Source organism: Macaca fascicularis, chromosome 4 (assembly GCF_037993035.2).
Source record: "Macaca fascicularis isolate 582-1 chromosome 4, T2T-MFA8v1.1".
Lineage (NCBI taxonomy): Eukaryota > Metazoa > Chordata > Mammalia > Primates > Cercopithecidae > Macaca > Macaca fascicularis.
Window position 1 is genome coordinate 157,458,014 of NC_088378.1, and position 26,157 is coordinate 157,484,170.

The following is a 26,157-nucleotide window of genomic DNA, read 5'->3' on the forward strand; positions in this document are numbered from 1 at the left end:
CTTCCCTAACACCCCTGTGCAAATGCCAGAGCGCTATGTCTCTCATATTCTATCTGAAGTAAGAGTGTACGGCCTTTGGTTCCATCCATTCTGGCTTCTCGGGGGCACCTGAGTTCATGGCTAGCAATGCTACAGGGAAGTAAATTTTCTACACAGCTGAATTCTATATATCACTATCTTCAATGGCAAAAGGAACACCTTATTTACATCTTTCTGAAAAACTAAATACTGAATTATTGGCAAGGTGTACATTCAAATAACTTGCTTTATAAGAAAATGAGTTGCACTATTTTCCTTCTTACTATTATAACAGTTATCTTCAACAGTATCCACCCAGATATCACACATGCACGCCCATGTAACAAGCTCAACGACTAGACGGATCTCACCCACAACACAGAACAGCGAAGTTCAAACAAATAAATTACAAAGACTGAAAAGGGCAAGTGTTACTGGCTGTCTTCCCCCTCGACACCCGGAGGGTCCGTGTTCTAGGCCCACCACGAGAGGCCACAGAGGAGCTGACAAGCTAACACGCAAAGCAGTCTGCCCCCTCAAGCTGCTCCATGTGTCCTAAAAGGGAGAAATAAAACAGAACCAACAACTCAGCCAGCACCACCGTTGTGGGGAAACCCAGGACCCACCAATCTAACAAAAAGATACCCCTTTTCTTGGCCTGGACTTGTCTCTAAGGAGCCAACGCTTAATCAGTACAAAAGAAAACAAAAGAATGGAGGAAGGCATTGTCTTACCTTGCTATGGAAGGTCTCCCCCCACCCACCTCTATCTGTATCAATTAAAACCCCAGTTATGCAGCCAGTGCACTACAAGGAAGGTCACTGCTGCCCGTCCTGAGGGATTCCACGTAAGAGCACACACAAGAAGTCATCTGAGCTCGCTGAGGAATTAGCGCCGTGGTGGGCTACAGCAGGGCCCTCCACTGAATGACAATACATTTCAGCTGAGCGGCGCTTGAAGCTGCTCCTTCTCTCAGCTCTGTTGTGGATTTCTGGCTTCTCGGCCCATTGCCCCCTACCCCCAACGCAGCTCTGCAGAAAGTGAGGTGTCTGCAGCCTGTGCTCCTTGACCCACAGCCATCCGTCGCTCGTGTCTTTGATCCCAGGCACACGGCCATGAGGTATTAGAGCAACCCCTCCTAGTCATAAAAGAATGGTTTCAATTTAACAGGCAAGGTTGAGAGCATTTTCAAGTTACATTCAGCCAGATGAGTACTTGCAACAATATCTCATTCTTCTTGCACAAGGGATATAAGGTGAGAGATATGAAAGCCTGGGACATCAAACGTTCCTACCTTTGTTTTTAATAATGGAAATTCCATCTTAAAAAACTGTACCCGGTCCACACTCTGTGTGCTTGCTTTAAGAATATAAAATCCCTCCCCTCCACCCTTATTGGTTTTTCTCCACCTCACCATCTACACACACAATATTTAAATCAACTCAATATGATGACAGATGAAAAGGAGAAACATGCAGTTCCAAGGCAGAGCAGAAGATGAGAAATGACTCTGATGTTTTTGGTTAACTAAGCAAAAATGTTGTAGTCGCTCAAGATTACGATGCTGTCCTCAGTTCAACCTCAGATTCACTGGCACGCTCTTCTTTCCCACGAGAGGGAGCCGTTGAGCCGAGGCCTCTGCCAGCCTTTCAAAACAGAGCCAGAGCCCAGAGAGAGAAACAGTTGGTGGCTGGGTATAGTCCATTTGCACTTTCAAACTTGAATCAAAAACAAAGAGCCTGAACAGAAGCAAAATGCACTGGACAGACAGTGAGTTATGGAAGGGGAGGAGCAGCCTGCTCAAACACTGACCGCAGCAGCACGTGGGCAGGAGCCTTCTATCCAAGGCCAAGGGGAACATGCTCTAAAGAGATGCCTGGGTTCTACCAGGAAATCTAGATGTACCTACAACCTCTCCTCCCATTGAAGGCAATGTAAGTGAGTCACAAATACCACACCACCAGCAAGTGCAGTTCAAATGACAAAATGATGTCATGAGAAGAAAACCTTAAACATTTTTAAAAACTAATACGATTTTCTAGGTTTCCTTCTCGACAGTCGTATTTTCCAGAACTTTAAAAGAATATTCTCAATTCCTTGGCCCTCTCTGAATCTTACCAAGGCAGGACTTTTCTGCAACGCCTGTCCATTTTCATATGAAAACCTCTTCAGTGACGGTGGCCTAGCTCAGTGTAAGGTCCTGCAAAACCCGCGGATGAGCCAGTTGATCATTTTCTTCTCACACTCAGCCTCAGCATAAGAAATGAGAATCACATGTGGCCACATCTGGTCCAATATCCTGGCTTATAAACCACACAGATTTCTACACAAGTATAAAACCTGCTCATGACTCTCTTGGAAAACTAATACTTCAAAACCCTTGCTAGGAATAAAGCTCGTTTGTTGCACCATCCCCTAAACTTGTTACTTTCTGTCACCGCATGTAAGCAGATGTACTACTGCAGGAAAGCAACAGAAAAACACCATTTGCTCCTTGGCGAGACCCTTTACCAGACAACCAAATTATTACCCAGGGGCAATCCCAGCCCGTGACAACTGCAATGTTTTACAGGCACATGCATTCCATGACAAAGACAGCTCATTTGGTATTATCGAGAGTAAACGGTCGGTCAGAGCCCTCTCACCAAGAAAAAGGTGTATGCACTGGTGTGTTCTAACTCTCAGGTTCTAGGGACTCCATAAATGGCACACACTATCAGACAGTATTACCCAGTATGCAGGAGGGGAAGTGGTTTTAGACTCGGCAGACAGGTGTGTGCCCCTACACAGTTCATTAGAGCAAGCAGGGCAAAGGGACTTCTCAGCAGCACCCCCTAAAAATTATATCCCTCCACATTTCATACAGTCTCATTTATGCTTTCTTTTAAGCTGAACAATAACCAAAAAAAACCCCTAAATATCATATTTGAAATGAAAGATCAGAGTATCCTCTGGGCCCACATCTTTCATGCAGTTGAAAAGATGAAAGGTCACAGTCTAATCATTTGCATCAAGCAGTCACAAGGGAATCTACAATTTGCTTTTATTGACCTTATTTTCAGAGTATTTAACTAATAGGATCTGGAGGTTTGAAAATTTTCCTTTTATTTCTCACAATGTCCCTGTGCAAGGAGTTCGTAAGACTGGCTCCAAAAGAATAACAGGGCCCAGGAAGGTTAAATATCACATCTCAAGACTCATTGAAGGTCAGGGTCACAGCCAAATTAGAATCTGGAGCCATGGGTCATCCCATCTGGGCTGGTTAGACTGGAACAGGGAGGCAGGAGGAGAGGGAAGAGGGAGAAAGTGGGGAAAGGGTGACAGGAGAGGATCCCTGCCCTGCATGAGCATATGGCGTTACCTGCAAGGACTCTACCCTGAGCCCTGGAAGCAGCTGAGCTTCCTGCACTAACTCAGAGGACTGCTGTGTGAGAGGCACCCCAGGACCTCTTTCCTGCATCTCAGATCCTGCACAGGGAACAGGTCACACAAACATGCCATGGAGCACGGAGGCAGGCAGGGCCATCCCAGGCTAAGGCGGTACTTGCTGTTCCTCCTCAGCTCTTTACGCTGTCCAACTGTGCTAATTCCTCTCATCCCCTTAACAAAGGGAAACCTTGAACTGAATGAAGGGCAAGTGCTGAGAGTGAGCTCTGACCAGCTGAGACGACAGGCGTATCCCACGCACCCCCGTTCGTGACCGCGCAAGAGGGTGTGTGCACCCATGTCTGTCCGTGCATGAGAATGTGAACAGTCACATGTACATGACTCAGGTCCTCTGCCACCCTTCATTCCTGCCTCGCCATCCCGATGATGGGTTCTCAGGGCAGAAAGGCAAGATCTGGAAGCTCACCTGGATATGGCCTTAAGTTCTGATGTGGCCCATTAGAATTTTACCACAAGTAAACTCAAAAAACTCAAAAAAGCAAAGTGGGATGAATAGAAGATAAACAAAAACAAACAATCAACTTAACCCTACTCTAGGATCCTGGGAAAACAGGATGCAGTCACATGGTGTAATCACTGTCTTTCTTTCTCTCTGGGTTGCTTCTAATTCTGTTCTCTTTCATGAGCAAAAACCTTAGGTTGCAGAGTTCTGTACACGTCTCCCTCAGACCAAAAGCATTAGGAACAGGAGTGAAGAATCACAGACCCAGGACCAAAGCTCGGTGCGTCCCTGGGCTTTGTGCCTCCAGTGCTGACAATCGGGGGTCCAACGGTTGACAGACACCAGGTGAGCGCATGATATGGCCCAATTCCACACCATGGCTGTTGCCTCTGGGAAAACTGAGGTCTGTTTTGGCAACAGTGGCCAGTGTTTAATACGTGCTAGGTGTGTGTGGACTGTGAAAACATCAATGTGGTGATGATTCTTGCCATGCCCACCTCCCCACCAACTGCATACTATTTGCTAGGTAAAGGTTCACGTGTGCATGCACACATACCTGTCTGCCTGTGTGTGACTACAGTCACATGTTCACATTCAGAGAGAAATATCCACAACATCACCAAGAATGAGAAAGACCACCTCCACCACAAGATGAAGTCAAGTATGTTCACACCACAATAACCATGTACACAATGACCATGCTAGTCACTCTGCAACACGGCCAGCCAGGAAATCCCTTCTATCCCCTCCATAACTTCCTCTGAAGCTACTTTAAGGATCAGAGCCTCCAGTTTTTCTGGGGAAGATTTTAACACTGTATGTTTAACTCTGTGAGGAAAGCTCATCCATGATCCCATGACTCAGCGGATGTTAAAATGGAGTGGGGAACAGGAGCACGAGGAATCAGTGAAATGCCACCTGTCCGGGGGACAAGCCCTCAGCTGTGTGCATGCAGGAACCTGCCTTTATCCCCACTACTCATCCCTAGGGTTGTGAGAAATCAATATCCAGGAATGGGAACATCTGGACAGCAATAATGGCCAAGCCCTGAGGGATTCTTCAAAACTGCCTGACCAGGACTGGCATTTATCTGTGGCCCTCTTGGGGGCCAGGGGGCCAAGGGGGGCAGGGCGGGACAGGCAGGGGCAAGGAGGTGGTCAGGGTGGCATCTACCTGCACTCTGTGGATGCTACGGCCTGGGACTCAAATGCCTTCAGTGGAAGAGGTGCCACCCAGCCACACCCAATTCCACAGACTGCTCGGCAGTGCACACAGCATGCACATATTCTGCTTCAAAGGCCAGGTGGTGAAATGGTAACTTGTCACATCAAAAAAAAAGGAAAAGTAGACCAGGATCATCCACTAACAGAACTATGCCATTTGCAGGCCTATTTCAAAACCTAACCTGAGAAAAACATGTTCCCTGCCACTCTACCGCTCATGTGGAGCCCAGGGTGGGTGGGTGGGAGGGAGAAGGCTTAAGTAAGGAAGTGAGTGCCCTTTCTGGGTGAATGCAGTTGGTGAATGCACTGGCACCCCGGGATGAATGCAAATCCAGCTGATGGATCTTCACAGAACAAAAGGTGCAGGCGCCTGCAGCCCGTGCAAACGTGTGCTCTGTCTCTCCCTGTCTTGCTTCTGAGCATCACTTCCTGCTTCTTGAGCCCTCTGAAGATGAATTTTGAGCTTGGTGAAGTGAAGTGGGAAACTGGGGTCTGGCACACATGTGGGCACCCCTGCCGGACTTTACCTGTTTCCGTAAGTCCTGAGCCGACCGATGCAGAGGGGGGTGGTGATGGTTGGCAGCGGGCCCCTTGGCCGAGGAACCCGTGGAGGGGGCCGCTGCGGGGTGGTTCGCTGAAGCCTGCTCCCGGCGGCTGTCAGCTCGGTGATCGCTGTGCTTCTCCTTCGCGGGAGTGGCCTCTTTGCTTTTGTGTTTTTGAACAGGTTCCTTCTCCCGTGTTGACCTGCTGGAACCATTGAAAACTAGAAAGGAAGGAGAAAACAAGAAAAAAGTAACTACCTTGACCACTACCACGCAAACTACTGATATGGTTTGGCTCTGTGTCCCCACCCAAATCTCATGTCCAGCTGTAATCCCCATGTGTGAGGGAGGGAGCTGGAAGGAGGTGACTGGATCATGGAGGCAGTTTTCCCCATGCTGTTCTCGCGATAGCAAGTGCATTCTCATGAGATTTGATGGTTTAAAAGTGTTTCCCACCTCACGCTCTATTCATTCCTGCTGCCACGTAAGATGTGCTTTGTTTCCCCTTCGCCGTCCCCAATGACTGTAAGTTTCCTGAGACCTCCCCAGCCTGTGAGTTCCTTTAACCTCTTTCCTTTATAAATTACCCAGTCTCAGGTACTATCTTTATAGCAATACCTATAAAGGTACTGCTATAAAGAATGGACTAATACACCTCTACTCCCTGAAGTCAAAAAGAATCAACCATCAAATGTCAGATGGTCTCAAAAAACAGCCAGCACCTGAACGCAGATGATGGGAAGAAGCCTAAACATCAAGAGACAAAATTAAATTTAAAACCCTAACCATTAAGAATTTTGTGCTTTAGCTAAAACAATGGAAAAATCCATTCTTTAAAAACTCCCTACCAGAAAACTCCAGCACCCCTCAAAGTATCAACATCATGCCTGACGAAAAAGAACTTAAACTTTTAACACAGTCTCATTCCAAGAACATGACCACCTGGAATATAAAGACAGGGGATCCAGAATAAGGAAGTATATTCTCAGCTGGGTACCGTGGCTCACGCCTGTAACCCCAGCACTTTGGGAGGCCAGAGCGGGTGGATCATGAGGTCAGGAGACTGAGACCATCCTGGCTAACATGGTGAAACCCCATCTCTACAAAAATACAAAAAAATATATATATATACACAAATATATATATATATATATAGCCGGGCATGGCGGCGGGCACCTGAGGCAGGAGAATGGTGTGAACCCGGGAGACGGAGCTTGCAGTGAGCTTAGATCACGGCACTGCACTCCAGCCTGGGTGACAGAGAGTGACAAAAGGAAGGGAGAGAGGGAAGGGAGAGAGGGAAGGGAGGGAGGGAGGGAAGGGAGGAAGGAAGGAAAAGAAAAGAAAGAGAAGAGAAGAGAAAAAAAAAGAAAAGAAAAGAAAAAAGAAAGTCTATTCTCAGATTTAAAAGAGATGCATTTTTTGAGGCCAGAGAGCTACTGCCATGCGTGGGTTGGGGGCAGAGCTGCTTGATCTGACATATCAGTGACAACAGAGATGAAGAAAGGGGTGATGGAGCTTTGAGCCAGATCCATTTTCTATTCCTAAATTCAACAACAGCAATAAAAGCTAATAGCTAATATTTCTTAAGTGCTTCCTATAAGCCAGGTGAACTATGCTAAAGCCCTGAAGTACACTGAGCCTCTGAATCATCAGAACAACCCTACTGGACAGGACACTTACAGATGGAGGGGGTAAGTGCCTGGCACAGGCCATGCCACCTATCCCTGGCACATGAAGTCAGCCTGCCTCCCAAGCCCACCCCATCCCTCCCCAAACCCCAGGTGGCTACAAGTGAGAATTTCCAGAGTGCATGGTGCTTCCTACACACGAGGCAGAGACTTCAAAAAGAGAACAGGGATGCTCGGGGTTTCTACAGAAAATCAGAAATACCAATGTTATGGGTTTATCCTTCTGCTTTACCGCCCCTCCCCATGGAATAAACGAGCCTTTCACATCCATTTCTCTGGAACCCACAGGCCTAGACTCCCCACAAACAGTCCAGACAGGGCCTGTTTCTTCAGGGAAGGAGGAAGCAAACCCTGCTCCTGGGTTGCTTTAGGCAGATCAGCAAGGGGAAGCTATAGTGATCTTTTAGCCATCATCCTGCTGGAGGGAGTTTTCAAAAGGTTACTGTGTCCACTCATCCATCCGGCACTCACTGGAGCAACTCCAGGCCATCCCCACCCCAACCAGGACTTGCAGAACTTGAGGCAGAATCCCCCACCCCCACAGCAGCAGATGAAAGGGAAAACTGTTCCTCCTTTGAACTGTAAATCTCTTCCTATTGGCTTGCAGAAGGAGAAATCAAATCTTTCCTCCTCTACACAGCTGAAAAACATCTTACCTATCTGTCCTTTTTGAAGACTCCCTTTTCCCCACCATTCAATCTCACATTGAATTTTAGGAGTCCTTTAAATTACATTAATGCCCTATAAACTGCAAATATCGTTCTGTTGCCATTTACTTTTCCATTTGCTGTGGTGCCAAATCTGCTAACAAATTTCAGTTTCTTACTTTAATGCTTAACGTATCCTTCTGTACATTTTCTCCCAGTTTTATTAAAGTATAACAATTAAAATGGTATGTTTACAGTATATGACCTTTTAATAGAGGTATAAAGTGATTATATCAAGCTAATTACCATATCCAATCTCCTTATACACTTTTGTGCTAAGAATATTTAAGATAAGCAACTGTGGAGTATACACTACATTATTAGTGACCAGTCACAAGGCTGTCCAGATCTACAGATTTTCTTCCTCCCCTCGAACCAACTTTGCATGCACCCTTTCATCAACATTTCTTCATTCCACCACCCATGCTTTCAAATGGTGAAATAATCTTCTAAGTTTCCTTCTAATTGTTTTATAATTAAACTGCTTGGATTTAATTCTTTAGTCCAATTGTCATGGTATAAGATGGAGATTTCACATTTTCCCTGTATGGATTGTCAGTTGCGAACCTTTATCTCAAAGTTTGTTCCAGCACCAGTGATGAATAGATTTTAAAATACTGAAGGAAAGACCAGGCCACGTCAAAATACGGGATACAATCCGATGTTGTACAAGATTCTACTGGATACTCTCAGTTACAGAGAAAATGGAGAGTTTCAAATGGTTGGCATTTATTCTAAGTCTAAGTAACTACCCATTGTCAGAAACCATCAATCATGCCCAAGCTGGCAGTATCTGTGCTAGCTTTCAAGACAAATTAAAAGCAACATCCGTAAGAAGTCATACTTCAATGTGATTAAAAATCAAGCCAAGGGAACATGAATCTAGGCAATTCTTGACTGTTCACCAATTTTCTAAAGCAGTGAACACAGCTTATTAAAATATAACACAGGAAGTAACTGGTTTTTTTTTTTTTTTAAATCTCCAATACTCCTCCATACTTCTCTGTGCTTTCTCCTGCCATTAAGACATGTCTCAAGGTGAGGCCTGCTATGAAGAAGCACCAGTTCTATAATTACTTCTCTTTATTCAGTTAACAAAATATTATTGTATAGGTTTGCCACCCTTCAAAACAGTATCTGCAGCTCATTCCCAGCTCTGTTGTTTGCAGCTGGGCAAGTTATCTAATCCTTAGTTTTCCTATCTACAGACTGGGGATAGCAGATGTTCCTGTAGGTAGAACATGTACCACAATGTCTGGGGTTTAGTAGGCACACAGTATTTGGGAGACATTATTACTGCATGTTTAAAAGCGTCATCTCAGGTTACTGCACAATCAGATTGTGGGCAAATCTCAATTGCTTCATATCCCTCCCTGCAGAGTATAAAGAAGGCCTTCAATGCAGACAAACGCTGGTCTCAGTAAGACCCAATACAACCTCCTACTCCTCTGGGTCATTAACTAGTCCACACTGACCATGCCTGTTACATCTCCGACTCATGCCAGACCATGAATCAGAGTCTGGGGACAAAGTCCAGCGCAGCCAGGTGCCTCCTAACGCTTGCCAGTGTCACTTTCATGGGAAAAAGAGGAGCAGCAAATCACCTGCCTGAGCAAAAAGAAATACAACACGGAACACACCTCCCGGTTTTCCACCGGTGATGCGTGGCCAGATCAGTGGATCTCAAAGGAGAATTCCACCGGTGACGCATGGCCAGATCAGTGGATCTCAAAGGAGAACACTGAACACACCTCCCGGTTTTCCACCGGTGACACATGGCCAGATCAGTGGATCTCAAAGGAGAACAACACTGAACACACCTCCCGGTTTTCCACCGGTGACACGTGGCCAGATCAGTGGATCTCAAAGAACAACACTGAACACACCTCCGGGTTTTCCACCGGTGACGTGTGGCCAGATCAATGGATCTCAAAGGAGAACAACACTGAACACACCTCCCGGTTTTCCACCAGTGACGCATGGCCAGATCAGTGGATCTCAAAGGAGAACAACACTGAACACACCTCCCGGTTTTCCACCGGTGACACGTGGCCAGATCAGTGGATCTCAAAGGAGAACAACACTGAACACACCTCCCGGTTTTCCACCGGTGACACGTGGCCAGATCAGTGGATCTCAAAGGAGAACAACACTGAACACACCTCCCGGTTTTCCACCGGTGACACGTGGCCAGATCAGTGGATCGCAAAGAACAACACTGAACACACCTCCGGGTTTTCCACTGGTGACATGTGGCCAGATCAGTGGATCTCAAAGGAGAACAACACTGAACACACCTCCCAGTTTTCCATCGGTGACACGTGGCCAGATCAGTGGATCTCAAAGGAGAACACTGAACACACCTTCCGGTTTTCCACCGGTGACACGTGGCCAGATCAGTGGATCTCAAAGGAGAACAACACTGAACACACCTCCCGGTTTTCCACCGGTGACACGTGGCCAGATCAGTGGATCTCAAAGGAGAACACTGAACACACCTCCCAGTTTTCCATCGGTGACACGTGGCCAGATCAGTGGATCTCAAAGGAGAACACTGAACACACCTCCCGGTTTTCCACCGGTGACACGTGGCCAGATCAGTGGATCTCAAAGGAGAACACTGAACACACCTCCCGGTTTTCCACCGGTGACACGTGGCCAGATCAGTGGATTTCAACGGAGATTTCCAGACCCTTTAAGTGGACCTAGAAACCCTTGCAGGAGATCTGCTAGGGTCGAAGCTATTTCATAATAATACAAAGACATTATTTGCCTTTACAGTGGGGAGACATCTTCACTGAAGGCACGAAAAATGGTAGGCTAACTATAACGGACACGCAACTCAAAACTACAATGAGATACACCACTTTGTATCGACTAGGATGATCATCATACCGTAAAGATGGATAATGACGACTGATTGCAAGGATGTAGAGACACTGTAACCCTCACACACTGCTGGCAGAAATGCAAAATGGTTCCTCCTTTTCAGATAGTTCCTCAAAAGGAGAAACATAGGAGTTCCCATATGACCCACCAATTCCATTTCCAGGAATGTACACAAGGGAAATAAAAAATATGTCCACATAAAAACTTGTACACAAATATTCATAGCAGAATTATTACTAATTGTTAAAAATTGGGGGAAATCCCCGAAGATCCACATGATACTTATTTAGATAAGCATAAAGTGGTATATCTAGACAATGAAGTATTAGCCATAAAAAGGAAATGAAGTACTGATACATGCTACAGTACATTTAATGGGTATATTCTATGATGTGTGAATTATATCTCAACAAAATATATTTTTTAAATACAGGTGAAATCACCGGTACCTTAGCATAAACAAAGGCAATGGCACCAAACTACTGTACACTAATCTAATATGCATTTCATCCCTGCTACCATGGATTAGTAGCAGTTAAAAAAGAGAGCCAGTTTCACTTAAGAATGACCTTGATAAAGTCATATAAACAGTGAGTATGACTGAATCATGGCCCCTTAGCACATATACCTTGTGTGACAAAATGCTATTATACATAAAGCACTTCTCCTATATACAGAAATACAATGATCATCTCTAGGGAAAAGCACTTGTGTGACTGTGTAAGTTTTGGGGCTAGCCCCTTTTTTTCATAGGATGTTATTTTTACTTCAAGAAGGACCAACGCAATATAGTTCTTCGGACTTCGTTATTTGTAGTTTTCACTTAGTTACTAGGTTTTTCCAAAAACGAACAAAGCAAGCCTGTCTATTCAAGGCAAGTAACTAATAGTCATTGCTGCTAATGACAGAATTCATGCTTTCAGGCAAAAATTAGAACTTCAGAAAACCAGTATCTGCCATCATGAGTTTGACAGAGATTCTTTGACGATGTACCCTTGTTCATTACCAAAGATGCTAACAAGAACTCAGTGAACCATTATTTTCAAATGAACAACACAGGCTATGCTAGAAAATAGCGCATGGGTTAAAGGTTCATTCAAAGAAAAAGACAAACCAACGGATATTCATCTAACAGTATGAAAAGTTCACTGATAAAGATACAGATTCCCAGAGGAAATGACCTGTAGGAAACTACCACTTGTAGAGCCTGCTATCCTATCAAGTACTGAAATCATCTATGAAGGCCGTTTCCCATGTACATACATGTCTATCCCAAGCTGATTTTCTTCATATACATCAACCAAACTATGTACTGCAACACTCAAAAGATGAATACAGAAGCAATCATAATATGGCTGTATCCTACTTAGTAAGACATTAACGAGATTAACAAAAAGGTCAAATAATGTAACTCTTAATAAGTGTTTGGTTTTAGACGATGATTATTTTTCATTACAGTGATACATCACTTGGCAGGGCAAGGCCAGTTGCTAAGCTGGGACTTTCACAGACAGTCCCAGAGTGTAACAGTGGTTAGCCAGCAGTATCTTTCTGATCTGAAAAAAACAGATCCTTCTTTGCAGTATCCGTACCTGAAACCAGATGCACAACTCTTTGGTTGTTATTTTGAGGTCACAAAACCTACTGCTCAGGAAAATACTATGGACAGCAAAACAATCCTAAAATACTAGGATTTTAGGAAAGGGGAACCGGAGGGGTGAGGGAAGCAGGTGAAAGTTACATAATGAACCAAACTGGCTGCCCTGAGGACTTCAGCAAGATACTCTACTAAACAATATTTTTATAAGATATCTGGAAACAGAAGAGTTTTCAAACATACAGAAATTAAAAACTGAATCAAATTAACTTTGATTTGCAAACAAAGAGAACGTTTTCAAGTAAACCCACTTTTTGTAACCATCATGCTGTTTTAGAGCAGCGATATGCCCAAATGGCAAACAAAGCCAGAAAGTCAAATCATGTGTTAAACGGGAAGTAAAGGGGGCAGGGGGAGGACTGGGCAACACCGACAGAGCCAAAGACAGGGTATATTTTGTACTCAACAGCTCATTAATTTTAAGTGTCGTGGGAACCTGCCAGTTTTACTCCTCCAAGTAATTATCTTTTGTCTTAATTTGTAAGATTCGAGAAAGGGAGAGAAGAGGAAAGGAAAAAAATATTCACTCTCACAGGGAAAGATTAAACCCTGTGAACATAAGAGAGAAAAAGACAGAAAGTTCGATGTATAGAAGTCCTCCACACACCGTCCCCAATTAAAAGAAATAATTGGACTAGTTTCTTTAAGGAGAGAAAAAAAGCATTCATCACTGTGAACCATATTAGGAAATTGTATTGTGCTCAGATACAAATAGCTTTACATTAATGAACACAGACAAATATATTGATTTGTATACACATACTCTGAAAGTTAAACGGCCTATAGAAAAGTGTTTTCACACCACGGCAGGCAAAATCTTTAAATCCAAAGGCTGTTATTTTGATTTAGGGTCACCTCATCCCTGAGAAGGTAAGATTTGCTCCCAGTGAGGGATGAAAAAGATATGGGCAAAAGAAGTTACTTTAGAAACATATTTAACAGCAATCCTGTAACAATTTGAAAGGTGGAGAGCTACACTTTCCTAGGGGAATTCACATCTATACCTCCAGGGAGCTTGTCCTAAACAACGTTCCCCAAAAGCTTTGTTCGCATATTTAGAAGCTGACACAAGTTTCCTGAAGAGACCCTCACGGAAGGTCTGAAAAACTGATCGTAAGGTTTTTAATACCCTCACTCCATGCACACTCTTGATTTTGATTTCTAGTTCTGCTCACCAACCCCATTTGGGCCTCAATTCCCTGAACTATAGACCAGCTGGCTGCTTCCTCTTATTCGCCCTCCAGGACTTGCTGAAGTATTTTGAATAAAGTATGTAAGTGCTTTGCGTTCTTCAGAGAAAGGAGTTATGCAAATATAAGAAGGATGATCTTTTCGAAAGCTCTTGCTGCAATGGCAAAGATCCACACGTGAAAAAAAAAAAAATTTTTAGAGAAAGCTGACAAAGCTGGCCTTCTACTTTTACCTGTCTGCAAGCGCCACCCAGAACCAGATGCCCCTATCTTGCCAATTACCCATGCTAATAAAGGCACCTCATCCAAACACAAGAGGGAATCCTGATGTGTATTATTAGATTATTAGATGTGTATGAAACAGGAGTCCTTACTTGGCATCCAGCAAAAGTTATAAGATATCCTGGGATTATGCAATGTATGAGCTAAAATAATACAGTTCGGAAGGCCTAACCTCCTTGAAAGAGAAAAATCTAGACAAGGACCATTACAGAAAGTCAGCTGAAACATCTGCTAGCAAGGCAACAAAGGAAAAGAATGAACAGAAGACCCTGAAGATGGGACCGAATTAACCCCCAAATTAAAATACCTTCTTCCTGTCCACACCCCAAAACAAATGAAAGGGGAAAAAAAAAAGAGAGAAAGAGAGTCACTGTAAATAAAGAAGAAATGTGTTAAGCAAGGGAAGAGAGATCCACCGCAAGTTTCTGATCTCAAGCCAGATATTTAAATGTACGCTTCATGTCATTACAAGGCATCCCTTACTTGGGCAAGACACAGACTCCATCAATTGGCTGGCATTAAATCCCTGTTACTGTACAAAAGCCACACTTGCTCCCTGGAGCCAGTTCAACTTTGAGTCACTATTGTCTGAAAACAATGGAATGTCTGCCAACCTGTGCCAACAGTTCAAATGGATTTTAATGTAGCATGTGTGAGTGCTGTAACCCGGTTTGCCCTGGGCCAAAACAGCGCACTAACTTAGCTACAGCATCCGCGGAAAACTAGGGAAAGCTGCAAGAACACAGCTTAGGTGAGCAAAAGCCCCATTATCACCTTGCCTCCAGCCAGCAGCTCACTCGCACAGGGAGCAAACGTCAACCTGGGATGCAAGAGACGGAACCTTCAGCTGGCTCTGTACTCCGAAACTCCAGTATCATAAGCAAATTCTACTGGTTTACAGGCTTTGTAAAACCCTTCTGGAACGTTCACACAATGAAATCTCTTTCACTTTGATCACAATTATAACAGAAACCTGGAAATAGAATGTTTAAAGCCAATCACATCTTCTTCCTTTTCTACAGAAGAACTTAAATTCTGTAATATTTTTCTCACCAATTACCACTTGGTTGCCACTCTCTTCATGATCTACAAGTGTGAATGCATTATATGCAGTGATAAAACAACAGACTTGGATATAACTGCCCTTTACGCAAATTTCTTACATACATTCCTGCTAACATACGACACTAAAGATTAAAAGGCCTTAAGATCTTTATGAGAATATAAAGGTCAGGACAACAGAAAGACCATAAATCAGGATGAATGGTTTTTGTCATTGAAAAATGGCTTCTTGGCCCTCTTGGCCCCAAAAGGCACTGAGGAAAGGACAGCAGACCTGATGATTACTAGCCCCACGGCCTGTGTGGGCATCAGCCGCTCTAAAATGTTAGTGTTAATGGCAAGGGAGGAACATCTGGACAAATGGCCTTATGGGGCAATGGGAAGTTGGTCTGCAAGGGTCTCATGCTTTATCACTGGCAAGAATCAAGGAAAGAGCACAGAACTGCAGGTTACACTCAGAAAAGGACAGCGTTAACTCCTAAAGAACAAACGAATAAAATGTTTCTGCAGTTTTGGGTTTCATAAAACCCTAAATCCGGCCAGGCACAGTGGCTCATGCCTGTAATCTCAACACTTTGGGAGGCGGAGGCAGGCGGATCACCTGAGCTCGGGAGAGCCACCTGGCCAACGTGGTAAAAATGCCATCTCTACTAAAAGTACAAAAATTAGCCAGGTGTGGTGGTGGGCACTTGTAATCCCAGCTACTCAGGAGGCTGAGGCAGGAGAATCGCTTGAACCCGGGAGGCGGAGATTGCAATAAGCTGAGATCACACCACTGCACTTCAGCCTGGGTGACAAGAGCCAGACTCCATCTCAACAAAAACAAAACACTTAAATTCCAAAAATAAGGATTTATAACAGGCCAACCACATCTGAAGTCAGTGATAAGAATTCTGGCTCACCTTTGGATTTGAGGAAGGAATCTGTGACTGTTTACTACACACTGAGAGAGAAACACCCTTGAATATGCACATGCAGTTAGATCAGAATGCATCCCATTGACACAATTGATTATACAAGTCATAGGCAACTTGGTCGTTTTCAAAGTAAAAACATTAGCACGAAAAAAACACAGTCAGCCCTCTCTATCTGCATCCATGCCTAAGAGTAGTGTCCCCACCCTCACATATCCTCCCCAACAACACCAAGCAGCATTTTGAGTCAGGTATTAATAATATAATTTTACAAAGGAGGAAAACTAAAGCTTAAAGAGGCTAAATAACCAGCCAGACACAAGGCTAGAAAGAGGTATCAGAGCCAGGAGCTTCTCTTCCACCACCAGGTACACCATCTTCTAGCTGCCTGTCACAGAAAGAATTACAAAGGCAGGGCTATGCATCCCCCAACACTGAACTCATGGGGCACGGACCAGCTGTCCCGAAGGGTGTACCTATATCCCCCTAAGGCCCTACGTGGCCAGTGGAACAAATACTTTAGCAAAGCAAGAAGAAACAGAGAAAGAATGATAATCCTGACACAGGAATGATAATCCTGACACAAGACCTTCTACCACACAGAAACAGCTCACAACACAGTTCTGGTGAGGTTGATAAAGTCACAGCACTCAAGGGTAATAGCTGACTCTTTGACAGTCCTTATCGTGTCCCAGGCATATGAGATACATAAACTTTCTCGGGTTTTCTTAGCAATTATAAGGTTGTTCCCGGCACCGGATCTTTTCAATCACATTACGTTAATAATATGCAACATGGCAGTTTCCAACATTAACTGTTGTAACATATATCAATTCACTTAGTTCTTACCAAAACCTATCATCTCTTCTTTAGAGATAAGAAAACTAAAACAAACATTCTAAGGTTGCAGGCACAAGTGTGTCAGTGCTGGAATCATGATGCTCTGAACCATTCTACCAAATGGCCTCTAAGGAACACTGCCCTAAATGTGTAAAGGGGGTGGTTAGAAACATACATTGCATAATTGGTTTCCACATGCATTACTGCTCTAAAAACAAAATAAAACAAAAAAAACTCACATCCCATATTCCAACCTTTTGGAATAGTCACTTGCCTCAACAGGAAAAATGGAGCTACCAGAGGTTAAAAAGAGGTAAAAAGGATATCACATGAGAACTGCGATTGGGGGGGAAAGAAAAAAAAAAGCATTTGTCTGTTAGGGAGTTTCTGTCCCCACTGAACATAGCAGGGCTATGGCGAGCTCCTGACCCTGATGTACGGCGCCCCCCAAACCACCCCAGACAAAGAGAGGGCTCGATGCCCCTCAAAGGCAACCACAGAGCAGAAATGTGATAAACTCATCCAAATGATTGCTTTTTGGCCCTTACACAACATGCCCCCGGTGTGAATCTAAAAGCAATTAAATCATTCCAGCTGGGAGGCCAATGACATGTTGTTTAAAAAGTCTTCTGAGAAATATCCCTCTTCAGAAAAAGATGTGCACAAAAGAAACAATAGCCACTCTTCTTCCTTCCATTTTTTAAGTAATAAAAAGCATTTAAAAAATATATATGCAGCTGATTTAGCAACAAGCCTTCACCAAGGTCTCCTCCACAAAGGACTGAGAAAAGCCAAGGCAAATTCATTCCAAAGGCATTTATTAATTCTTCTAGTCTACCTCACTTACCCCCTGGAAAAAATAACCAATTATGAGAGCTTAAGAAAAATCTAGGCATTTCAAATATCAACTTGTAATATAAATAGCCACAAAGCAGTGTTTTGATTGTGTTGTTTGGTTTCCAAACAGTCATTACCTAAGGGCTCTATTTTTAGAATCATTTGAGATTCTGTATATGTACGAGTATTTTGAAACTCTGATGTGCTATTGAAATAGAAGTTGCTGGAAGCATTGTTATTGTAACCCTTGAGTGCTAACCCAAGGTTAAAAGCTCATGTGATGCTGTCCAAATCATTTCAGATTATGTATTTTAATAAACAAATCCATTTCCATTAGGATGTTCAGTGGATTATAAATGAGCACATTAGAGTCCTGTGTAATGTTTGCAAAACAAAACATCTGCCTGGGGACAGCAGGCTCTTGCAGGAAACTACTGGCATCAGGACTCCTGCTCCAAGGAAGAGGAGTACGGCCTCAGGCCCATGTGGAAGCTGATGGCAGGACACTGTGGATGGTGTGTGTGTCCTCTCCTGCCACCTCTGCCATGAGGCCAGATGTCCTGGCTCCATGCCCGGAGCCACTCTCCTCCTCTGATTGTGGAGAAACAAGATGAAACAGGACACCCCTGGCAGTCTGGGTTCTAGGTTCTTTAGCTAGCAGTTGAAATAAAGCTGTTCTCCTTGAAGTGTGGCCTAATTAAAATTTTGGCCAAATTCGCCTTGGTAGTAAAGCACCAGTTTTCCACACTTTGTTTTCTGTGTGTTTATTTCTCCACATTTCAGCAGGGGTGATCCCTCTGGGGAGGATACAGATGTTGCTAGATTTCCTGACACGCCTCAACAGCTCGAGCATATAGAATAGGGAAAAGCACAAATCTGATAAGAGAAATACCCTGTAATGGAGAATCACAAAAAAACCAGCTTGCTCTCCCCTTTCTCTTGTGAAAGATTCAACAATTCTGAGCAGCTGCTTGAATACACAATCGTGGTGCCCTCACCCAGGTTCTTCCTGCTAGAAAACCTATTTTCACACCTGCGCCTTCTTCACCCAAGTCAGGAACCAAAAGGACATGAAGATCATCTGCCTCTACATTTTAATGTTTTCTAAAAATGAGGGAGTATAACTGAGGTGTGAGGAAGGAAGACTGAGCTCACCTTCTTAACTATATCCAAACTGTTCTTTCCATGCAGCCAGAGAACTTATTTTCATCTAAAGCACACCTTATGTTGTGCTTCTATTCACCAAGAGCACTCAAAAATCAGGGAACAGGGGTAAGGGCAGAGCATCACAGCTTCCTGAGGTCACAGGTACAGCACAGTCTGGCTCAGGTGCCTTGTCTGGTGGCACAATGTGGGGCTAGTGGGTTTATGTTGAAGAACAGGTGGTAGGCAATTATGCAAGAGAAAATGCTAGTTCCAGGGCTGAGCCAGGATCTGGGCCTCCCTGGCAGTTCCACAGCACCTGATGTGGCCTGAGATGTGGTGCTCTCCAGGACTCTTTCCTCTGTCTGAGTCTCTTTCCTCTGTCTGTTCAGAAGATGCCTTTTTCAGGTTCAGAAAATTGCTAACCTCTTTTCTGACAGCACCTGCAGAGCTCCAAGCTTGATTATATTTGCAAGGCACTGGTGCCTGTTTGCCTTTTTATTGTGAGGAACCCTCTGTAGGAAGATCTGTTTCATTTTATCTTTTTTTTTTTTTTGGACGGAGTCTGGCTCTGTCGCCCGGGCTGGAGTGCAGTGGCCGGATCTCAGCTCACTGCAAGCTCCGCCCCCCGGGTTTATGCCATTCTTCTGCCTCAGCCTCCCGAGTAGCTGGGACTACAGGCGCCCGCCGCCTCGCCCGGCTACTTTTTTGTATTTTTTAGTAGAGACGGGGTTTCACCGTGTTCGCCAGGATGGTCTCGATCTCCTGACCTCGTTATCCGCCCGTCTCGGCCTCCCAAAGTGCTGGGATTACAGGCTTGAGCCACCGCGCCCGGCCTATTTTATCTTATGTCACATTTAAATAGATACTCCCTTTGATGACTGACGGATACCCATAATGAAATCTCATTATAAGAAATTTCTAGGAATTCTGCTCTAAACTTAGAGATATGGACCTCAGTGAACTTCTGCAGAAAAGAACTTTTAGCTGCCATGGGAACTGTTGCCAAAATTTGGTCTGTATTTATTAACACATGAAAAAAAGCTCTAGGTGATCCCAGCAGTCTGGACCACTTGGAGGATTCTTGTGTAAACCACTGGTGTCGACTGGGATTGGTACTGACTTTCAACAACTCAACCTCTGATTAGAGGATGCAACAGTACACCAGTTTTCCTAAGGGTTATAAGAGAATGAAGACAAAGTATAGACAGCAATGTGAATGGGGTTGAAGACAGGATGGAATATAAATATTTTAATCTGGACAAGTCACTATTATCTCAGGGAAAGAAGAATGGATTACAGGGACGAAATTTTAGATGGGAACCTTCACCTAGCTGAATAGTGATCTTGGAAATGTCATTTTCCTTGAACATATGACAATGGCTGGCATCCACCATTAGAGATCTGAATGGCTCTACTGTTGCCCATGATACAGCTTCATTGTTTCCTTATGCTGGGATATAAATGAATCAATGAATGGACACATGAATGCTAATCTACTCTATCATGCTGATTTCACAGAAGTAGAAATTAAGAATCAAAGAAGCTAAGTAAATGCCTTGCCCAAGAACACACAGCTAACAAAACAAGTAGCTAAAAACAGGCATGCAACTAAGTTCCTGATGACTGTTCAATGGTGGCAAAGACATTCCTAGGAAATGAACAGACAAAAATAACAACAAATATGCATATTGAGCAACACAGCATTATCTAGAAATGGCTGAGGAAGTAGCAATGTTGGGCATGAGAATATTCCACAGCTGAGAATGTTTAATTTTGAAAGAATGCTACACTTTGGTTTTCATCAATTTTGGATGAGATGATCAATAATTTCCTTCTCTGCTGTTGAAAACAATAACTTCAGAAATACTCTTACGTTCAATTAGTACCTCTTGCCTGAGGGATTACTCCCAACGTCACAAGTGTTTCCTTTAATAAACTGACGTCAGTTTGTTTCCTTGTCATCCATCTTAATATAACAGCGGATGTAAAACAGACTGGGTAGCACAGCTAGCCAGCTACGGAGAGCTCAGTGTTTCTCTACAATACTGCCTGAACCTGAGGCTGACATTAGCTTTCTTCAAAGCTGACTTTGGTTTCATGAAACCAGCATGTTCCCCTGGGTCATCTGAAATCGGAGGAGCATTTCAAGGGGCCTGTATATTACTAAGCTGGCTTTATTCCATTCCCTCCACTGGCGTCAGAAGGAATCACTGACATCCTGTGGATTGTTACTCTTTGCCTTCCAAGGCCATTCAAGCCATGTGGCAACAGCAGGAAGGACTCCGCAGAGACCTATATCCCAGGTAGTGGCTTGTGGGGATTTTTTCTTTTCATATGACTTCACAAAAGACTTGGTACTCAGATGCCTACAAAGGGACAACAAATACACAAAACCCATAAACATACACAGAAACTACAAAATGTCTTTCTTAACGGAGCCCCAACGATCACTGGAGTATCTAAGCTGCTTACAGCCAACAGCCCCTGCCCCACACCACCCCACCTTAAGGACCTTGGTATATGGGTGTGAGTTGGGTGGCAGGACACAAGGGCTGGGGGGGAGCGGCACACACACACCAGAAGACAAGGGATACAAGTCACCCAGGTAGCATCACCAAGTGACAGAGAATGACAAGAATGAGACACCGAAACCTATTTCATCAGGAGAAACACACGGATAGACCTGATTGTCTTCCGACATTTCTGACAGATGTGCCAGGAGACATCATATCCCATTAGCTCCTTGTGGGTAGATCCTATTGCCGTGTTCATCTGTGCTATCTTCCAGAACGCTTAGGTAAGCACAGGGGCTTACATTTTTCTCATTTACACAGAAGTTAATCTTATTTGATTTAGGACAGAAAAGGTAACTCCATAAATGGTTAACATCATTCACCATTGTTAATATGGCAAAGATTCTATGATTATGTTTCAGCACTTATCACAATAAAATGAGTTTGAGCTCTCTCCAAATCCTCTACAAATACAGCAATTTCGAGAACATGTAAACATGAAATCTTTCCTAACACTTACAGGTATTCAGACTTGCTAAAAACTCACAAATTCTGTAGGAAAAATTCTAGCAGGGTTGGTTTCATGCTTGTGTCTCTTTGACTTGCTTGTTCTTTTGAACACCCCATAGGAAATGGAATTTTTCTGACCAGGTTAAGATCTAAAAAATGCCCAGGGGTAGCAATAAAAAGAAAACCTCAGACTAAGATTAAAACTTCCCTACGATGCTGCTGAAGAGCAGTCAACTAAATGGCAGAGGACATGCCAGGAAGTGAGTGCCTGCTCCAGGAACCAGCAGGCCTAACAAGACTGAACAGGGAAATGGCTGGGGACTTCGGACAACAGAATGGGACAGCAGGAAGGACTGCAGTCTGGACAGATCTAAATACAGGTCTCTTGGGCCTATAAGAATTCCCCCATCAAACTTCCCCTGAAGTTTAAATGAAGGCAAACAGATTGCACAGCCTCATGGATTCTCCCAAGATGGTAGTTCCGGGACTCTGCTGGGTTGAAACCAAAGAAAACCCATTCACAACTCAAATACAACATAATCAAAATGGTAGAAGCTTGGAGGCTGGGGACAGGGCTAATCACAGATGATGTCAATCTAACTAAAGCTATAAGCCAGCTGCTCAGGGATGTGAGAAGGGCCTTTCAGTTTGGTTATCTACAAGTCTCAGAAAAGGAAGCACAGAAAGGTTTGTAAGTTTCAGTAGAGTTAGTCCCCTGCCTAAACCCAGCTGGTATGGGTATGCTTCCTGCAGCTCCTCTATCTGATGCTGTGACTCTGTTGTAAAAGAAAGGACGACAGAAGAGACAGGGAGGAAGAGAATCAGGAGGCAGGGCAAGGACACAACTCAGAAAAGGCAGTAGGAGGTGGGTGTGTCAGTGCTTACCCAAGATCACTCATTCCACCTAGTCCTCCCAGCCTGCAGCCAGGATACACACTATCCTACATCAAAATTCATTCGGGGACAAAAACATCCCAACAATGTTTCTGGAAATATCTGAATTAACAAGTATTAAAAAAATTTTTTTAATAAAAAATGGAAAAGTAGAATCTCCTAAGATTTTTGAAACTCAGAAGTTTATCTGTGTAAATGCATACAGATATGTATCTACAGATAGTTACACTTTCCTTGACTCCTAGTGGCAATGACAGTGGTCAACGTAGAATCATTATGCCCTCCTTTAGGTGAGAGCTCAGCCTATCCTGTCACCCTCATTCTATCCCCTTCTTTCATACACTCCATGTAACGTGCTGCCAGATAGTCACTGCCCCTGCACATAACTAAGATCCATGCAGATGATGATTATTAACATTAAAAACTGAATCCATGAGAAAAATCAGCATGTGAATCCCATGTCTCTACATCAAGCCCAAACACTCTGGAAAACAAAGGAGTTAGGGACCCCAGTGCAACTGTACTAGTATACACGGGATTAACTCAACTGATCAAGACGTCAGATAAATTCACCTGGGTCTTTCCAGGTCACCAAAGAGTAGACGTCCACACTAGCGGAACAACAGGCAACAGTCCCAAGTACAGGCATTATTCTGCATCACTCTGTTTGCGGTATTCTTCCTCCTTAGAAATTACATCTTACACTAATACCTGTATTCCAATTTACATATGCAGGTCTCTTCCAACCATCCCGATGCCCTGATGACTACAGCTGCAAGTAACAACCTTTTCCCACAAGGTTAAAATGTGGTTACATTTTGTATTTACCCCATCTCCCCAATTAAACCTTAAAAAGACATCGCACCCTCTACTATGCATACGTGTCACCTAAACACAATCAAAAGCAAGAGGCAAGCCAGATGAACAATTGTTAAGTGGACAGAGCGGAAAGGCCCAACAATAATGAAAGCTAGACAGAGATTTCAATCATGTCTAAGCTGTGCTTGTCCTGAGCCTCTACTTCCCAGTGAATCCAGAAGGCAAATGACGGTTCAGTGCACAGGCACCAAGGAGAAAAATGAGCAGCATTCCTTTGCCTCCATCACTTACAGACAGCACTGATTTTCTGCCATTTGTAGGCAAGGCTTCTCTATCTTACAGGGTCTCAGTGGGTCCTAAGTAAAATAAGTCTAGTGGAGTAGCTGACAGAAGGGCAACAGAAAACAGCCATACCTCCTGACTCCCACTCTCTTTGCTTCCCTCCTCTTTCTTTCTTTCCTTCTTTTTTTTTTTTTTTTTTTTTTTGAGACAGAGTCTCTCACTCTGTCGCCCAGGCTGGAGTGCAGTGGCACAATCTCGGTTCACTGCAACCTCCGCCTCCCGGATTCAAGCAGTTCTCCTGCCTCAGCCTCTCAAGTAGCTGGAACTACAGAGGTGCATGCCACCATGCCCAGCTAATTTTTTGTATTTTTAGTAGAGATGGGGTTTCACCATATTGGCCAGGATGGTCTTGATCTCTTGACCTCGTGACCCACCTGCCTCGGCCTCCCAAAGTGCTGGCCACCATGCCCAGCTTCTTTCCTCTTTTCTTACACTTATTCCCCAACTCAGTGCAATTCCAATTAGTTCAGGGCTACCACTGTGCTGCCTCTGAAATCACTCATTTTTATACCTATTCTACATCCTCCAATGTCTACTGGACAACCAATGTTTAGTAACCCTTGTTACTTTGGTCAGGGAATTGCCTACAATTACAACCTCACTGTGCATTTCCCCTTCTTCAAGTTATCTCCCTTTAAGAAGTCCTCATCACCGATGCCAGCTTTATGTTTTCGGGGCACAACTCCATTTAGGTCACTTCTCTATTGAAAACCACTAGGCGGCTGGGCACGGTGGCTCACGCCTGTAATCCCAGCACTTTGGGAGGCTGAGGTGGGTGGATCACGAGATCAGGATATTGAGACCATCCTAGCTAACACGGTGAAACCCGTCTCTACTAAAAATACAAAAAATGAGCTGGATGTGGTGGCGGGTGCCTGTAGTCCCAGCTACTCGGGAGGCTGAGGCAGGAGAATGGCATGAACCTGGGAGGTGGAGCTTGCAGTGAGCTGAGATCGTGCCACTGTGCTCCAGCCTGGGCGACAGAGTGAGACTCCATCTCAAAAAAAAAAAAAAAGAAGAAGAAGAAGAAAGAAAGAAAAACCACTAGGAGCTTTCTATAGCCAACTTATTCATATAAGACGAGTTTCCTCGCTGTGATACCCAAGCTTTTGCTCCTGCCTTTTCTCCTCCTCCTCCTCCACACTATACACGCAAGGGCAAAATTAGTCCACTTCAGAATGGATGTGCAATTCCATAGGAGGAATGATAGTTTTCTTCCTACACCATAGCTACCTGCCAAAATCACGTTAGTAATTAAAGGGGGGCACAGGTATTGTTTCACCAAATCTTGACCATCCCCATGTAGATATGGTCTTTTCCTGTTCCGACGCCTGTTCATCTGCAGTTCTTATAGAATTACCATCATCTCCACAACATCAGAGTATCTGCGCTCACCTAGAACACCCTGGACCACACTAAACTATACTAATAATCCCTTTGCCCATGAAGTATCTGGCCCTGGAGAAGCACCCAGAATGAGCTTTGCCTTCATCTCATCTCTTCTCAGCAGAGGCTCTCTTCCAGCTCTCACCAGGCGCTTTAGATTTTTTGTTATCCAAGTTCAACGGTGGACCTACCATGCCCGTTGTGAACATGTTTGTGGGTTTTTCCTTTCCTGGGGGTCGACTGGCATGAAGATGAAGCATTGTTGGTGGCTGTTTTGACGTCTTCTGTCTCATCATCTTCCTCCTCGACTTCCTCCTCATCCTGAGAGCTTCCGAAATACACCATGCTGTTGGGCAGCGCAGGAGAACCTGGTGGAATAAGAAAAATAGCTCATAAACACAGGCCTTGACCCTCACCCTTTCCGGAAGGAATACCACAATGAACACTAAACCTAAAGCCTCAAAACTGAGGAGAAAAAACAAAGCAACTGATCTCTACTGCCATTTTAAATTTATTTTTCAAATACTCCCAAGATCATCTGCGCCTTTTGAACGTATTTCAAGCAAAATCCCCCAGCAGGAAGAAGATGCAAAACAGAACAAATCAGGATTTTTAAAATCGCATCTGAATATCTCTTGAGAAAAAAAAAAAAAACACCTCCAAGGATGGAACAAAAAAATAATAAAATAAAAACACTTACCCACGGTTGAGGAAGGAGATTACTCTAAATTAATAGACTTAAAAAAAAAAAAAAAAAATTGGCCGGGCACGGTGGCTCAAACCTGTAATCCCAGCACTTTGGGAGG

General features: G+C 44.0%; 1 protein-coding gene across 9 annotated transcripts in view; it reads right to left on the bottom strand.

The window, feature by feature from the left end:
- The window catches only part of JARID2 (jumonji and AT-rich interaction domain containing 2), a 282,076-nt gene that overhangs the window by 30,722 nt on the left and 225,197 nt on the right, over positions 1–26,157 (bottom strand). For all 9 annotated transcript variants that reach the window (XM_074038828.1, XM_074038830.1, XM_074038831.1 and 6 more), the window contains 2 exons: positions 25,543–25,719; positions 5,658–5,893 (listed from right to left, as the gene is read on the bottom strand). In XM_074038828.1, the coding sequence (XP_073894929.1) occupies positions 5,658–5,893; positions 25,543–25,719 (413 nt within the window). The remainder of the gene's footprint in view (positions 1–5,657; positions 5,894–25,542; positions 25,720–26,157) is intronic.